The sequence below is a fragment of the Dama dama genome, chromosome 23 (genome assembly GCF_033118175.1).
Source record: "Dama dama isolate Ldn47 chromosome 23, ASM3311817v1, whole genome shotgun sequence".
In the NCBI taxonomy this organism is placed as follows: Eukaryota; Metazoa; Chordata; class Mammalia; order Artiodactyla; family Cervidae; genus Dama; species Dama dama.
The window spans coordinates 40937381-40955340 of NC_083703.1; the positions used below are offsets into that span (position 1 = coordinate 40937381).

Below are 17960 nucleotides of genomic sequence, written 5' to 3' on the forward strand. Positions count from 1 at the left end.
GGCTGTATATTGTCACCCTGCTTTTTTAACTTATATGCAGAGTACATCATGAGAAATGCTGGACTGGATAAAGCACAAGCTGGCGTCAAGATTGCTGGGAGAAATACCAATAACCTCAGATATGCAGATGACACCACCGGTATGGCAGAAAGCAAGGAGAAACTAAAGAGCTCATCACTCTTTAGTGATCTTTCATCAATTTGTTGATGAAAGTGAAAGAGGAGAGTGGAAAAGTTGACTTAAAACTCAACATTCAGAAAATTAAGATCATGACATCTGGTCCTATCACTTCATAGCAAATAGATGGGGAAACAGTGGAAACAGTGTCAGACTTTATTTTGGGGGGCTCCAAAATCACTGCAGATGGTGACTGCAGCCATGAAATTAAAAGGTGCTTGCTCCTTGGAAGAAAAGTTATGACCAACCTAGACAGCATATTAAAAAGCAGAGACATTACTTTGCCAACACAGGTCCATCTAGTCAAAGCTATGGTTTTTCCAGTAGTCATGTATGGGTGTGAGAGTTGGACTATTAGGAAAGTTGAGCACTGAAAAGTTGATGCTTTTGAACTGTGATATTGGAGAAGACTCTTGAGAGTCCCTTGGACAGCAAGGAGATCCAACCAGTCCATCCTAAAGGAAATCAATCCTGACTATTCATTGGAAGGACTGAAGCTGAAATTCCAATACTTTGCTTACCTGATAGAAAGAACTGACTCCTTAGAAGAGACCCTGATGCTGGGAAAGATTGATGGTGGGAGGAGATGGGGATGACAGGGGATGACAGAGGATGACATGGTTGGATGGCATCACTGACTCAATGGACATGAGTTTGAGTAAACTCTGGGAGTTGGTGATGGACAGGGCGGCCTGGAGTGCTGCAGTCCATGGGGTCACAAAGAGTTGGACACAACTGAGTGACTGAACTGACCTTTATAGTACAACTGAGATCAGACTCTTTCCCCTCTCTGTTTGTTAGCCTTTTGTATTTCTTCTTTTTTAATTTGCCAGTTCACGTTCTTTGTTCATTTTTCTATCAGGTTAGTCATATTTTTTCTTACTGACTTTTGAGAACTCCTGTATAAATTTTTGCTGTTTGCTATAATAGTTTGAGCAGTTTGATTTTCATCTTTCACTTTTCTTAATGGTGTTTGGATACAAGCCTCTTCCATTAATATCTTCATTTATTGATTTCTGCATTTGAATATCACAATTGCTAAGTTTGGGGATATAAATTTAGAGTTAGCCTAGGTGACTCTTAGGGTTCTAGACTTAGAAAGATCTGCATTTAAACTGAACTTTGAGAAAATCCTAGAAGAACTGAGGCAATTAACTCTAGGTGTCCTGCTGAATGTAATTCATAGGATGATTTATGTTCCATGAGTTCTGAAATATGGAGATGTCTTCCTCACTCATCCTGCAGATAGTGTATACCTTGGCATTGAATTTCTAAGTGCTTTCTCCTGGCTCCTGGGAAAGTTAGAACAGTGAGGAGCTAGTTCATTGGTATTGACTTAGGCTGCAGACTGCTGAAAACCATGAGACAGTATCTAGCCCCCCACCCCACCCCTCCTCACTGTACCAGACTGGCTCCAAATGTATGAGAGGAGAGAAAGCCTTTATTGCCTAACGAATCAGATGGAACCCAAGCATGGGCCATTCATAAGCACCATCAGAAGGTCCATCTGTGGTGAATTTTTCAGATAGAAGGTCTCACTTTGCAGAGCCCTTCAGTCCCAGGTGGCACATGCATGGCAGTTTGTTCACTCTCCTCTGGGCTTTGGTTCCTTTGCGGGTATGGGTTCATGTTGTCAGTGTCACTCTGCAAACTCCTTCTGTCTGGGGCCTTCTTAGAAATGCACCCTTTCAAAGATCTGCAAACAGTACATCTTGAGTAGGTATCACAGGTGTTCTTCCTGATTCTGTATAAGTTGTTTTTGACTGACCCTTTGAATGGACCTTCTGACCCATCCTTGGCTGAGGCTGACTTATTTCTGTCCCAGCTTGTCATGATTCCCTCCCTGTGAGGGACTTATTTTGTGAATGCCTCTGCAGATGTCCCACTGGGCAGATCTGCTGCCCTCTCTGTTGGCCTCATGGTCCAGCAGAGTCAGATCAACCATTCTCATGCTGTGATTTGACCATCCATCGAAACCCGTATAGATATAAAGTACTTATATCTAACGACTTTCCTCTAGAATTATCTTTAAATGTTCCTATCAAAAAGCTAAGAGAAATCCCAGAGATATGAGTATTAAGTAGTAAAGATAAATGGGATAAAATATACAAAATAAATGAAACCTGTAGAGTGCCCAATACTTACCAAGGTTAAAATTTTTAAAAAAGGGCTCCAGGTAGAGATGATGGCATTGGTGGTCCTCTCACCAAGCTTACAAGGGGTTGTTAGAAAGATGTTTATAGCTATAATACTTTAGTCTGTGTTCTTTTGAAGCCCAGGTGGAACCCAGTTGAAGCAAAAGAAGTTCTTGTAGGAAAGGGATGTGCAAAACAGATAGCTCATGTGTCATCACCAGGCACTAGTGAGAAGTTGTCTCAGTCACTGACCATCCAGGACAGTCTCCTCTGTCTGCACATTGCACAATAGAAAGTGTAGAAACCCTCAACAGGCTTTTAACAACTTTATTCTTAAACCATGGGTTCAGACAGTGGCTACTGTGAAGTCACACCAAGAAATTATCAGTTACAGCTATTGCATGAGATAATACAAAGAAGAAATACGTATTTGAGGCCCATATTTGAGAAAGTTTGGATTATTTTAAATATCAGGAAAAGGAAATTACAGCTTTAACTACAGAGACTAGGCCAATTCTTTTCGTTCATCTTCTGAAATGCTTTCCGCATAGCCAGGGTTATTGGGTGCACAGAGGAGGGTCCTGCTCTCTACAGGAACAGATTCGATTAGCTCAGGATTGGTGGAGATCTTGAAATGAGGGGAAGGCCAAAGGCAAGCGCCTCACTGGGATGTCCAGGCCAATAACAGTGGCCTTAGCCAAACTCACCAGGCTCAGTCGTTGAGGTTCTGCCTTAGTGATTCTCCCTGTCAAAGCTTCACGTCCTTTCACGTTGATGACAAGCAAAGAATAGAATCTTCCCCTTTGTTTGCTTGACACTAACATTGTTACCACTTCGCGCTTGGATAGAAGATGGCCGGAGAGGCTGTGCCCAGCTCCCTCTTCACATTCACTTGCAGGGTCTCAGGTGTATTCCCCACATGGTGGGTTTACTGCTGCCATCATGTCCCAGGGAGAGGTCAGCACCGCTAAGCAGTCTTCCACTCCAAATGGGGGAGAGAGAGACATGTGCCTTGGCAGCCAGACAGTGACATTGTGTTGGTTGTTCAGCTCTGGTCACCAGTGTATTTTTAATTCTTGAGGGAGGAATGCTGACCCAGATGTGAAGTATCTGGATATTAACCTGTCCTATTTTTACCACATTTTCTCTACGTCTCATGTTGGCTGTGGTCAGGTCTCTGCCCACCTCCCTGCCCCAGACACTTGGGGTGACACGGGTAAGACTGTTCCATGCCTGGAGGAAGCAGACAGGCTGTGTGGCCACTGAGTTTCCTGAGCTCCCTGGCAGACTTGGTGGCAAAGTGCAGAGCATCCATATCCTTGACTGAAGGTTACCTGAAGCGAGGTCAGGTCTCTCTTTGCTTCAGTGTACCCTCCTCAGCCCCCAAGTCCTTCCCCAATCCTCCTTTTGGGGAAAGTTTGGGGGTCATTTCTTGAAGTATGAGGATACCATAAGGTCACATTTTCCCAAATCTCCTCAATCCAAGCCAACTCTGTCTCATGTGCCTGAAAGACAGAATTCAGGACATGAGAGAATGGATCTGGGATATACCACCTGGGTTAACCGAGTTAGTCATAGCTCACACACATCCTTCCCAAGTAGAAAGATACTATATTACAGAAGATTCAGTCCCCAGAAAACATCTCCTTGTGAGTGTAAATTATTGTGAAGAATTCAATTATGCTGGAAAATAGCCTAGTGTTACTTTATCTTGAAGACATTTTCATGTAGGTTAAATGTCAGGAGACAAATCTCAAGTAAAGCTTGACGTAAAATAGTTATTTGAAAGCTGATCTCTGAGACCAAGGAGAGTGTGACCACAGTTTGTTAATTTTTTGTACTTTCTTTTAAACACTACAGGCAACTGCGTTATTGAAAAAAGATCTCGCAGAAGAGCATGACAACAGGTCGGCTGTTGACAGCAGCAAGTCATCTTGCAGTTTGCCATCTACTCTGAGTGATGAAAATGGAATGAGGAATGGAAAACCCACTCTGTGGCCCAAAGGTGTTCCTACAAGGGAACAAGGTAGCTATTGTTAAGGGTTCATTCACAGCAAAACTGCACTCAGAATCAGCGTGCCACCCTCTTTCTCAAAGTGTGCCCATGAAATAAAGCTGCTGAGCAATGCCTGTGATTCAGTATGCATGATACATTACTCGTTTTATACCATCTTCCTCTTCAGGAAAACACCTGAAGTCTGAGAAGAATGGGAAACCTAACTGTAGGTCTTCAGTTCTGCTGAATTTGCAACAAAAGTAGTTTTTATAAAGCTATGAAATATTAACAGAATTAACAGTTGACATTAGGTACTTTTTTGATCATCCTGCAAAGGTGGAGATGATTCCATTAAACTGAATTCCATGAAGTACTGTGAAGTTTTTTATATCACTTAATAGAATTTACTCATAATTAATAAATATTATTTTAAATTATAATACAGCCTTATAAAAGTCTAAACAAATGATTAAGAATCAATGAATTTATGACCCCCCCAAATTTTATTACCAGTTTTTAGTCTCTAGAAATGGTGATTATTTTAGTGTTACTGGTAAGGTGTGCCAGGAAACCACTGTCAGCTGCCTGGGACGTGAGCTGCCCGGGATGTGGTCAGAAGTCGATGACATGTGCTGGACCTGAGGCCCATGTATGTTAAGCCCCACCCAAATCTGATAGATGTCAGGCTAAATTATTTTGCATGAATGCAGTGTAGAGACACCTTGGCTTTTGAATAGGCTTTTTTCTAGGCACAGTATATTTCAAACAAGAAATAAACTAACCAAAAAGAGAAGGTGAGAAGCAGGGCAGTTAAAAGGAATGGCAACTAAAAAACCAAAGGCCAGTTCCATCAGTATAACCTTGAAATACATTGTTATTATCACTTGTTCCATTTTTAGAAGATGAGAGCACCCATGAGAGCACCGAAGAAAGTGTGGCAGCGAGGATGCCCATCACAGGTAAGTTCACGGCTGCCTGAGGACCTGGGATTCTACTCTCTTCTGTAACCAAAACAGTTTAGGTTAGTGTTTGTGGACTCTGCCAAGAGCAGGCAGATTCAGTGACCATGTGCTGGAGCAGGGGCTCCAACCTGAGAGTGTGGTGAGCTTAGGTTAACACAAACGGAGGTGGAAAATACTCAGGTCTGCTGAGTCCTTCAGGATTGTTGCACATTTATACTTGCGAGCGTCCCACCCCCACGAGCCTTTCAGCACCAGCCTCTGTGTGTAAAGGCCAGTCCCCATGCGGACACCAGTCATTAAATGGCCAACTACAGATGTGTCTGATTTCCTCTATTCTTTCCTGTTATAATTGACTGTATCATTATAAAAAAAAAAGCAGAAAAAAAAAGTGCCAGACAGGAAGCTTACCTGTGTCTCAGTTACAAAGCCCATCTGATCAATTACAAATTTTAGCAGTAAGGTTTCGTTAAGATCTGTTAAGATTTCTGCACATGTATTCAGCTTGTTTATATGAAATCTGAATGTCATTACTTTTTTTAGTTTTAGAATATCAACAGCAGCAATTAGTATTCTGATCAGAATTCTATTTGTCATACATCTAAATTTACTAGTACCTTATTTTGTAAAGTGGTATGCTACTTCATTATAAATTCAAAGGTCTGACTTTAAATATTTATACAAGTAAATACACCATTGCACCGAGGTACTGAGGCATGCATCTGCATATGAGTTAGTTTTGTTGTTTATCAGCAAAGAGAACAGTTTCTTTTATGGCAGTAGGATTCATGGCCTGATGATGAATTCTGAACCCATGTGTCTGCAATGAACTCCGATTTTGAAAAAGGAGTTTATAGTGGAGCAATTATTGTATATGTTCTGCATCAGATAATATTTCACTCCAAAATACAGAGGTTTTCTTTTCCTTGAAATGTTTTCCCAGTGATATATTTATTGGATTTTTATTCTTCATTTTGAGAAAACTCTGATTGAGTTCCCTGTTTGTTTATTAGTAGAATTAATAAAAGTGTAGATGTTCCCAAACTACAGACACCCAAAAGGTCATTTGGGTGCTTTTCTTTTGCATCTGCCTTTGAGTGCAGGATATCTCATGACCTCTGAATTTGCTTCAGTTAGAATCACAAGGGCTTGTTGGGGAACCAGGAAGTCCCCTTGTCTCCTGTCGATCCCTGGTCTGCTCAGCGTTCTTTCCAGACACCCCTTGTGGTGAGTCAGTATCCCCACATTAGTACTGGTGTGATTTTCCCAGAGGACTTTTTAACTGAGGGAGAGCTGGCACATAACATTATACCCATGTCAGGTGCAGAGCGTGATGAGTCACTGTGCGTAGACATTGCAGGATGTTGGGTCAGCCTCACGAGTGTCTGTCACCACATGTAGTTACAGGTTTTCTTTCTTTTACTGAGAACTTTGAAGGTTTCCTCTCTCAGCAGTGTTTAGGTACACAGTCCTGTGGTGTTAGCTATAGTCACCTGACTGTGCATTCGATCCCCGGGACTTACTGATTTTATAACCAGAAGTCTGTGCCCTTTCACCCCATCACCCGTGTCACTCACCCCCACCCCCGTAACTGCCAGTGTGTCCTCTGTATATCTCAGAATTTCCTAGTAAGAGAAGAGATAGTTAAGTATCAGTGTTTCAAATCTTTCTTCTCTTCACTTAAGAAGAGGTGTGATGTGCCTCAAAGGAATACAGGTTATTTGCCATGAAGATTTTTTTTTTTAAAGAAATTATAATTTCATCAATCTGTCATTGATCTGTCAATAGTTGGCAGCTAAAAAAAATAAAAGCTTTGTGCCTATTATAGGCCAAAGAAGTAGACATAAAATAACCTGGAAAATGTGAAAAAGCTATCTGAAGCATCTTCTTAGTGGGAACTTGGTGGTTCTGGCCCAGCCACCACACTCCCCTCCTCAGCACCTCCCAGCACGTGCCTGCCAGAGGCCTTGGGCGCCTCAGCTCTGCTCTGCTGTGGTTGTGTCTATTGTTACAGTTACTTTGATCTCTGAGTTCTTGATCTTGATCTCTTTATTAATGTTTGTGTCTTGCCATGATTATTTGGAGATTTGGCCTTTGGTAAAGTAAGGCATTGGAAGGACTGATGGTGAAGCTGAAGCTCCAGTACTTTGGCCACCTGATGCGAAGAGCCAACTCACTGAAAAAGACCCTAGTGCTTGGAAAGATTGGAGACAAAAGGAGAAGGGGATGACAGAGGTTGAGATGGTTAGATAACATCGCCAGCACAATGGACATGAACTTGGGCAAATTCCGGGAAATAGTGAGGGACAGGGAGGCCTGGCATGCTGCAGTCCACAGGGTCACAGAGAGTCAGACATAGCTTATCAACTGAGCAGTAACAGAGTAAGGCAGGTGTATGAATTAAGACAGAATCCTCCCCCTTTGTAATAGTTCTGTTGAGGCTTCCTCATCTGTACAGGCTGCAGTCCTTCTAGAATATTCCAAAGAAAAGGAACATTTTCAGGGCTGCCCTTGGAGGGTTAAGAAAACATGGTGGTGTTTGGCATCAGCCATTGCTGTCAGCCAGCTCTTTACTTCCTGCCGTTTCTTCACCCGCTGAGCCTCTGACCTGGGAAAGCAGACCTCCTGCCTAGCCAGATGGTGCGTGAGGTGAGGTGAGGAATGTGAAGGCACTAAGCCTGTACTGGACACGCAGCCCACATCAGCTGTGGTCTACGTCGGTGATCTTTGTGTGCATCTTATGTTGGTCTTCTGCACTGGCCCCACTGGCCATAGCATTTTCATCCCAGTACATCTAGTTAAAAGGAACCTCACACGTGAAACCCAGAGGGGAGAAGTGGGAGGACTGGGGCAGTGCCACAGAGAGAGTAACCCTGAGACACTCCCAGAGGGGCGCCCGGGCACCTCTGGCCTGGGATCCTGACAGCAGCTCGCTTTCCTGGAGATGCAGTAGCTACTCGTGACCACCCAGCCTTGCGCTGCCACAGGTCCTCATGGACAGCACCTCCCACAGAATCCATTTCTGCCAGAAGTTTCCACATCAGAAGGCAAATGAAAATTTGAATCCAAAGGACATTACCTCATCAGAAAGGAATCTTGAAGAGAGCTTCACAGACTTTGGGAACTTCTCATTATATTCATGAACAAACCTTCCAAGAAGAGGCCCAAACAGCAGCTGCAAGGGCTCCCGGCAACCTCGCTGGTGAGGGCCCCATGTCCCCGTGCGGTGTGTGGTGGGTGCCTCTTGGTGGGGGTCAGGCAGATCCCCTGGGGAGATGGTGCAGAGCTGCACCCAGAGAACACAGACCCTCGGCTGCTCGCATAGCACACATACCTGCTGAGGACTTGGAGGAGACATCCATCCATGAACCACAAATAAGAGCGAACCTTTGATCTGTTTGCTAACACAGTCCACCCCTTTCATTAGTCTAGTTGTTCACCTTAAAGAATCCAGGTCGAAATCAAAGGTTAAGGGGATTATCTATGAGTGTGTGGGTTTCTGTATATAAGAATAGTATATAATCTGCATATATGTCACACCTCTACTTGAGCTGAATCCAGGGAAGGCCAGAGACAGCCAGAGACTGGGTCCCCACCCTCCTAAGCCTCCAACGTCTCTAACCGTCATAGCAACCCTACAGGAACACAGACAGTTCTCCAGATGGCCCAGCAAACTTGGAAAGATTGAGAGCCCTTTTCAGGGCCATATAGCCAGAGTGTCGGGTCTTGAATCACACTCAAACTTCAGTATTTAAGCCCGAAAGTCCTTCCATCCCACCAGCCGGCCCCTCTTGTTTTATAAGAGAGGCACCTGCTTCAGGGCATCTGGATCAGTTAAATACCAATTTGTAAGTTAACAAAAGATGAGCCCTGAAAGGATGCTCTTGAGAGCGATGAAGAACAAAGCCTGGAGAGGTGGGCAACTTGCGAGGATTTCTGAGTGCAGACTGTCCCAGGGTGGCCCTTGTAAAGTGGGGTGAGCCTGTACCCCTAGGTGAGCCTGAGACCACAAGAGGTACAGGGCCATCAGGTCAGTGTCTCCCTGGAGCACTTAGGCCAGGATTGAAGCCATGCTTGTCTAGATTAAGAAAGTCTTCCTCTGAACCACTCATACCCCCAAAGGGAAGTTTCCCCCATTGGTAATTTTATTGGTATTTATACTCAATTTACCTTGACAGTTTGGTGACTTCTAATTTTAGTAAATGATGCAGCTTACACTAAGTGTCAGAGAAAACAGAGCCCCTGTCACAATATCTGGCACACAGTGGGCACTCATTTTGTCAAACGAATGAAAATGAGAGTGTAAAGGAGTTCCCTTAAGCGTTTGTTGATTCAGGCCAGCACACCGTCTCTTTCCATCAGTCACTCCACCAGTACTTTTCCCACCCACGTGCCCATCCTGGCAAAACTCATTTCCTTAAGCTCCATGTGAAAAGGGCTCTCAGCTTTTATCTCAAGAGGATTAAGCCTCTAAGAATGTCCATTCAGCCTCTCATTCTTTTGACACCAATTCTCTTGGTCAAGCTGTGTTGAAAGTGGTTGCCTGATTGTGCCATTTCTCACTGATATTCTTTGGCAAGCTGAAATATTCCAGGTCAGACTGTGGTCCGTCCCTTTAGAAGCTCTGTGGGAGGTCAGCCTAGGTTTGAAGGGTGCAGTCAGATTCTGGGCAGGGCTTCCCCAAACATCATTGCTCGAGCTTTACCACAGAGTGGGAGAAGGCTGGAAATGGACGATGGCCACGTCGTCACAGGAGACTGGATCTATCCTGGGAGAGAAAACTGCAGTGACGACTTAGGACCGCGAAGACGAATGGCAAAGCGCTTGCACTCCAGAGCCTGTCTTGAGTCTGCACTGCACCTGTTCTGTCCTGGAGATGCCCAGTCAGGTCCGGATGCTGTGCCTGGGGCAGCCAGGCAAGCACCATCTGCTGCTGGGTTGGCCCTGGCCCTGCCCAGGTGGCCCCATGTCTGTGGCAGGAGTCAGGCTGCCACGCCTTCACCCTGGGGCCTGCTGTTCACGAGAGCAGAGAGCTTCTTACTCTGGACGCTGTAGGCTGGCAGCACCCATTTACCGTGGCCGTGGAGGAATGGAGGGCACCTTCCGGGAGAGCTCCTGAGCAGATATGTTCCCAAGAATGAACTCAGAAGTGCCTAAGAAATTCTGCTCAGAGGCTGCCCAGCAGAAGCCCACGTGGACCTTTAAAACAGACCCATGTGCCAACCACATCCTGAACGGGGTACCCCAGGACCTCCAGGTGTGAGCCAAGGCCTCAGTCTTTGTGTGTAACACACCAGGCAACTCCCTAAGCTTGAGAACCATGGAGCAGGTAGCCTCAGAGCTGAACCCTCCTTGTAGGTTATCCTGTGAACCACACTTCTTTTCTGTAAGAGACCCCAGTGGAAAGAGGGGGAGGTCGGGCTCTAGACTCTTCGATGCAGTCAGGGCTCAGGGAGGGTGTGACTTTCCGAAGCTGCTGTGACAAAGCATCACAGGCTGAGAACTGCAGACCTGTCTGCTCTCTCAGCTGTGGGTGCTAGAAGTCCAAAATCAAAGTGGCAGCCGTGCCCTCTGAAGGTGCCGGGAGCATCCTTCCAGGCCTGCTGCAACCTCCGGTCTGTGATGGCACAACCTCGGTCTCTGCCTCCAGCCTCGTGTCGCCGCTGTCTCTGTGTCTGGGCTTCGGTGTCCTCTTCCCAGTGGGATAGCAGTCAGCGGAGTCAGTGCCCAGAGTGAATCCAGGATGAGTTCATCTTGAGATACTTCACCGAGTGCGTCTGCACAGATGCTGTTCACAGAGCAGGTCCCATTCTGAGCTACTGGGTGGATGTGAATTTGGGAGAAGCACTATTCAACCTGGCAGGGGAGGGGAGGGATTTGGTCCTATTTTACATTGTTGCCTCTGGTTCATCACCTACGTGATTGCTCCTGGCCCAACTCTAGATGATGATAATGCTGATATTATAATATCATGATATTATGATGATAAAGAGTCTTCATTCCGACTCTTCTCATTTTATAAATCACTGAGTGCAAGTGACTAAAAATATTGTTTTTAAGGACTATTAATTATGCAAGTAAGATATAACTTCCTGATCAAAATGACTCAAAAGTTAAATATTCCATGACCTCAAGAGTTGAAAATTCACCTCCCGTGACAGCAGTTATATGGCTGGCACCATGATTATGAATTTTCGTGTGCGGTAGCATCAGCAAAACGGTTTCAGTTCAGTTTTTAAACATTCACTAAAGGTCAGTTCCCAGCCAGGCACTTATTTTCAGGTGTAACCATTGAATTGTCCCATAGAAATTCAGGATGTGGTGGAAACACCTCTTTTCTGAAGCATCTCCAGGCAACTGGTTGGAAGGAGAAGTTTTTCCCTTTTCTGAGCATCAGCCATCTTGTGTGAGAATAGAGAAGAACCCCGGGCTGAGAGGTGCCCCGGCCCAGGACTGCTGGTGGTGTGGCAGTCTACATATGACAAGTGATTCTGGTTGTGGAGCCAACCTGTGTACCTTACGTTCACATAGACAGGTGGTGTTTTGTTCTTTTTTCATTTTTAAATCACTAAATGTAGATGAGTTTTCTGTATTTTCAGAATTGTGAAAGCACCTTATCCTAATATTTTCTTGTTTTAATTTGAGATAACTGGACAAGTGATTTCTGAGTTTTCAGTAATAATGTTTACCTTTAGAATTAATTTTAGCATCCATCCCACAATTTTTGTCTTATTTAGCTGGGTTTGCTGCATCTAGCACGACGTGAGTGAAAAGTCAGCCTGGATGCAGAAACACACGAAAAGCAACAGCACTGGGGAACCCAGGGACATAAAATATTTTTTGAGTTTAAGTTTAGAATTTCTGCATGCTTCCTGCAGGAATCGCAATTATCTTCCCTGGCTCAGAGATGCCCCGTTCTTTCTCAGTTCAAGGTTGCTTTTCTCGCTGCGCTAATAGCATTGTTCACATCTCCTTTTGTTATTCCCTCTCTGGACCCAGCTCTTTCTTCACCAGGGATTTCCTCGAAAGCCAGGCCGACCCTCTGCCTTGGAGACACCCCTCAGAGGCTGGGGGACCAAGTGTTTATCTGGTTCTTGTAATGGGTTGTTAAAAGCACTTGTTCATCAGATATTTTCTTCTTCTTTTTATTTGTAGATTTAAAAGTATTTTAGCAGGTGTACATTTGCATATAAAAGAGAATGAAAGATAAGAAGTTGGGGCTTTTTCTCTCTCTTCCTCAGTGCCATCTCTCCTGCCTCTCTTTATTCAGCACATTTTCATTTTCTTGGTTCCCGTTTTCTAGACACAAAATGAATATCAAAAAGAAAAAAGAAAACAATCTCAGGGATCCTTCACCACTTTGTAAGAAGATAGATGATTGGGTTCAGCCAGCTTGTGTGACCAAGTAGGGAAAAATAATATTTATCTCGTTGTGTCGTCAGCCTGGAATTGATAGCCAGGGATAGATATTAATCCCCTGGACCCCTTGCCTTATTTTGTATATTAAGCTGCAATATTTTCTGCTTTTGAAACTCCCCATCTCAACACAACTTTGAGGATGTGAGAGAAGCCTGACTGAGCAACTCAGAGCTGCAAGCTTGTGGATGCGTGTATGCTATTTCTGTGTGCATCTGAGCATCATTGTGTTCTTAGAAATGGTTGTTTTATCTGTTTGCACTACTCAGTATTTTTTTATATTACTGACAAGAAGAAGTATCTCTCTGGAGTTGGGAGTCACAGGCTACAAAGTGAAGCCTTAGGGGGCCTCCCAGTCCTCAAATTTGTAGATTTACAGAGTCTGTGCAGTGGTGAAGACTCAGGTCTCAGGTCTTTGCACCTTGAAAAGGTACAGAGGACCCTCGTCCCGACCTTATTCATAACAGGCCAACTGGAACCTCCAGCTTTGTTCGCTTCACTCCTGTGTGTGCTCACTCATTCATTTAATAACTGAATATGCACGGCTGCAGTGTGCAGCCTTCAACTGTTTGATTCTTCACTGCCTTCTTCCAGAAAAACCTGGTCTTGAATTGCCCCAAACTCAAGTCTGTAGCTTTGCCTTATGATGTTGAAATCCTGGCCAAGTCTTCTAGGCTCTTCCAGAAGAGGGTCTGAATTGTTTGAGCATCCCTAGCAAAAACTGTTCTCTTGCTTCCAAGGATTCTGAAATCTGGTTTGTTGGATACGGACAGCTCCTTCTAAATCCCCAGGGGACTGCTGCAGCCTCCCTGCTGCTGTGTTGTGGACTCTGCTGGGTCCTTCAGCGGGGAAAGCTGGCCCTGACATCCAGCTTGTGTCCCATGGCCGAGGTTTGTCTCTAAGGGTGCTTGTGCCTCATTCAGTGAACACAAGAAACTTTCTCCCTGCCCTCTAGTTTCAGGGTTGCAGGTATGTTCTGAGTGGCCTGGGCAGTGATTTAATTTTTTTAGGGCAGAAATCTGGCAAGACTAGGCCCATTTTCTCACCTGGCAGCTGTCAGCTATGGCCAAAAGACAGCTGTCCCCCCGCCCCAAGACAGGACACGAACCCCCTCCCATCCCCTTGCTGCCCCATGGCCACAGGACCCAACCTCCATCCCCCCTTGTCTGGCCAGAGTCACATGTGTGGTCCTGCCTGGCCCCCGAAAATCGGCACGTATACCCTGCCCTGTCCTCACTGTCTGCGGCAGAATCTGTGATCCGGGTACTGAAACTCCTCGGCCCTTATTTCTACACAGGCTGCATGGTCTTCAGCCTCTCTTGGTCATTTTTTTTTAAACCAAACCTTGATTTTGTTTTTCCAATCTGGGTCATCTCTCAGTGCTTGGTCTGCTGCTTTGTGCAGCTCTTCTGACTAAAGAGTGAGGGGAGAAGGACTGGCATCCTGAGCTCTGCTCCAGCCCCTCCAGCTGCTTTGGGGGCACTGGTCCTGCCTCAGTTAGTCTGGTCCTCCAGTGAGTGCAGCTAATCCTTTCACCTTTGAACCTCCCTCTGCCCTGAAACCATTAACAGAAGCTTTCACCAGAGGTAAGGGCAGGCGATGCCCCTGGAGGCCCTCAGCTAGCTTTGCCAACCCTGTATTACTCAGGTCCGGGATGCCACATCCCAGATAAAAACTGTCCCAGGGGCCACCAGCGACTGTCCTTGGAGAAGGGCCCCAGGAGGTCTAAGGATCAAATGCCAGTGAGGAGCCGGGTTAGGAAGGAGGCAGGCTCAGTCTGAATGGGTGGGAGACGTTAGCTTTCTCCCTCCAAACCGCTTTATGTGGACAGCAGACGCAGCTCAGGGAGAGATTCCAGAGTCCTCTGCGTAGGACAGGCAGCAAGCACCCTGTGAGGGAGGTGTGGGGCATGTGACCGTGGCCCCCGATTTCCAAGCACTAGGATGGTCCCTGGACTGAGGCAACTTGCTGCCCAGTCCTCCCTTCCAGGCTCAGACGAGCGAGGAGGTCCGTTCCGTCTCATATTTGGACAGAATACATAATCCCCACCCCACCTGCCAGTCTGAAATCACTTCACAACTAGTAACGTGATGTTTTGCACAAAAATCCTCTCCAGAAAATAAATAACACGTGTTCCTGATTTCTGAGAAGCCTGAGAACCAGCTCGCTGGAGTGAAAGGATTCCCTTCAGACGGTTGACAGACGAGCCCAGCTTCCAGCTCCAGCCACCAGGGGCCTTTGTTCACCCAGAGGCTGCTCTCTTTTCTTTCTCCCTTTTTCTTTCTCTTTTAAAAAAAGTTCTTTCCATCTTTGCTGTCTTTTCCTTGCCCAAATAAGTTTAAATGAATGTATAAATAGCACATAGTCATTAAAATCTGGACTTGTAAAAGCTGAAAAACTTTTTGGTTGATCTTCACAACAGCATGTTCATCTCCTTATCTCCTTTACCTGTTCAGAATTCAGACACTCCACCTTTGACTTCGTTAACACCTTACCCCCACCCCAGGCTGCCTTACAGGGATTCTGAAATGACAAGGACGTTAGAATCAACCAGAGTATTACAATGCACTCCTGTCCCAGTCGCCCCAGGACAATGGGCCAGGCCACTGCTACACACACACACACACACACACACACACACACTCAGGCCACTGCTACACACACACACACACACACTCAGGCCACTGCTACACACACACACACACACACACACACACACTCTCCCTCTCTCCCTCTCTCCCTCCCTCCCTCTCCCTCTCCCTCCCTCTCACTTTCCCCTCCTGCGTGTGCCGCATCTGGTGTTTTTCTTTAGTAAAGTTTTCAGAATACACTAGATGCACACTAGAACTAGTGTGCACTGATTTCACAACCCAGCAATTTAAAAAAAAAGTTTCTTTAGAATTTATTATTTTCAAAATCAAATCCCTGATCTGTACTTTTTTAAATTAGAGAGCATTTACTACTCCAAAATAGGATGTTCATTTTAAATGCTTATTTTTTATCTCATGTGATTCTGAGTAGGTAAGTTATGTCTTTCTCCTTTCGGTGGTTTTTAACCAGTAACAAGGGCCTCGTGGTTCAGTTCCTAAACTGAACCAGCAGGAGCAGGAATGCAGCCAATGGCCAACCCCCATAGTCTGTGGCCCTGTGGGGAGCATGGCCTCGGGGGCCGTTTTGCTGTGTACTGCTGGAACTCTGTCTCCTTTCTCCACTTCACCCACGAGGCCTTGAGACCTGAGGGAGCAGGAAAGCCTGCGTCACTCAGGTCCTTCACGGGACCTCTCTGTATTGCTTTTCCCAGCAGTCTTCCCCACTTAGAGAAGGACCAAGGGGTCTGTGGGTTGTTTCCTGTTTGTCTGTATTTTGTTGACTGTGCTTTTGTTGCTGTATCCAAGAAATCACTGCCAAATCCTGAAGCTCTTCTCCTACCTTTTCTTCGCGGAGCTGAATAGTTTTAGGTCTTACATTCAAGTCTTTAATCCTTTCTGAGTTGATTTCTGTGTGTGATGTAATGTAAGGGTCCAACTTCATTCTCATGTCTGTGGGTGTCCTGTTATCTGCGCCTTTTTCTCACCTGTAGAAACGAAAGCCTACCAGAGGCTGAAGCAGTCTGCCCTCCAGGGCAGCACGCACCAGGCCAGAGATGGATTCCAAGAGGCCACGGCCCCCACGTCACAGCCTGCAGGTGAGCAGACCGACGCTGGGAGCCCCCAGCCACCGCCCGGGCTTGCGCAGGGAGCGGTGTGCCCTCTCTGGAGTTTGCTTTGTGACGAGTTATCACCATCTTAGGATGAGCCAGGGCTCCATCGTTAACAGCAGGCGTTTGGAAGCAGCTTCCTTCCAGGATGTGTGCTGCCCACAGCCCGCAGACCCTTGGAGTCTGCCTAACATGTCATGACAGTGCCATCAGACACACCCCGAACTCCCTGTCTTCTCACACCTTCCAGTTTGTTAACCAGCGGTGGGGTGTGTCATCCAGGCTGTCTCCCTTGTCTGAATGTTGGGGGATTTGAGCTCCTTTAAGTAAAAAGACTCTGAATCCCAATAAAAGCTCAATTTTTAAGCTTAAATGTAGTTCCTTTAATCCAGGATTTTTGTTTTAATTGTAGTCTTCCTTAGTTTTCTTGAAGGGAAAGGCTACCCACCCACTCCAGTATCCTGGCCTGGAGAATTCCATGGACTGTATAGTCCATGGGGTCGCAAAGAGTCGGACACAACTGAGTGACTTTCTCTTTCACTTAGTTTTCTTACATGTTATTATTGTATTTTTATTATTTTTCAGTGGTTTCTACTTTATTACATTTTATTTTTTAATGTAAGTGACTTCAGCTCCTATTGTGAAGGTAATGGATTAATAACAGAAGGAAGTTTACTTTAATGACTTTCTAATTTTGGGGGGTGGGGGGTGGATACGTGCTGCATGGCTCATGGGATCTTAGTTCCCCGACCAGGGATCAAACCTGGGCCCTTGGTAGTGAAAGCACTGGGCCCTAACCACTGGACCGTTGGGGAATTCCCTCTAATTTTTATATAAACCAGCACATTGGAATTCACCTGTAAGAATGATTTCTTAGCACCACATAATTCCTAGTCCATGTTTAGATTTCCCGGTTGTCTCAAGGATGTCTTTATCAAACAGACACTTAGGGGGGAATGTCAGACACAGTCCCAGGCAGTGCTGGGCGTGCGCGCCGATCTCAGAGCCACCCCAGATTGAATTGTGGACGTGTGACGTGTCGGTTTGTGTACCCGTCTCTACGAGAAGCCACTTTGTTCTCATGTCTGAAAAGACCCGGTTCATTTAAGCAGGTGCAGACCGTCCAGGGGCTGAACGTGGACACTTTGTTGACAGAACCGCTTTGCCTCAGAGGTTACGAGCAGACGCGCAGGTTACAGGTTAGGAAAACAGCACACGCCTTTTGAGGAGGTGCTCATGCACCCTGTAGCCACGATCTTAGGTGACTGCCAAACTCAGACTGGTAGCAGAAGCATCCAAGGCTAAGGGCAGGCAGAGGTCAGGGATCACCCCAGCGAGCTCCAGGGAAAGGGCTGGACAGCGTGTGTTCCCCATCAGCCTTTTCAGGCAAGTTAAGGAGTGGCCTCGATGGTTCTCAGCGGAGGTTTATTCTCCTCTGCAAGAAGGAAAAGTGAAGGGTCTGGCAGAAGGGCTTAAAGGTGGGTGGGCAGGCACTGTCATCTAGAATACCAGTTAACGCACGAGACTGTTCCCACCTCTCACTGTCTCAGTGATCTGTCGCTGCCCAAGTGTCACAACAC

General features: G+C 45.9%; 1 protein-coding gene across 3 annotated transcripts in view; it reads left to right on the top strand.

The window, feature by feature from the left end:
- KIZ (kizuna centrosomal protein) overlaps positions 1 to 17960 on the top strand; it is an 86044-nt gene that overhangs the window by 56371 nt on the left and 11713 nt on the right. For all 3 annotated transcript variants that reach the window (XM_061126465.1, XM_061126466.1, XM_061126467.1), the window contains 3 exons: positions 4173 to 4338; positions 5208 to 5267; positions 16264 to 16368. In XM_061126465.1, the coding sequence (XP_060982448.1) occupies positions 4173 to 4338; positions 5208 to 5267; positions 16264 to 16368 (331 nt within the window). The remainder of the gene's footprint in view (positions 1 to 4172; positions 4339 to 5207; positions 5268 to 16263; positions 16369 to 17960) is intronic.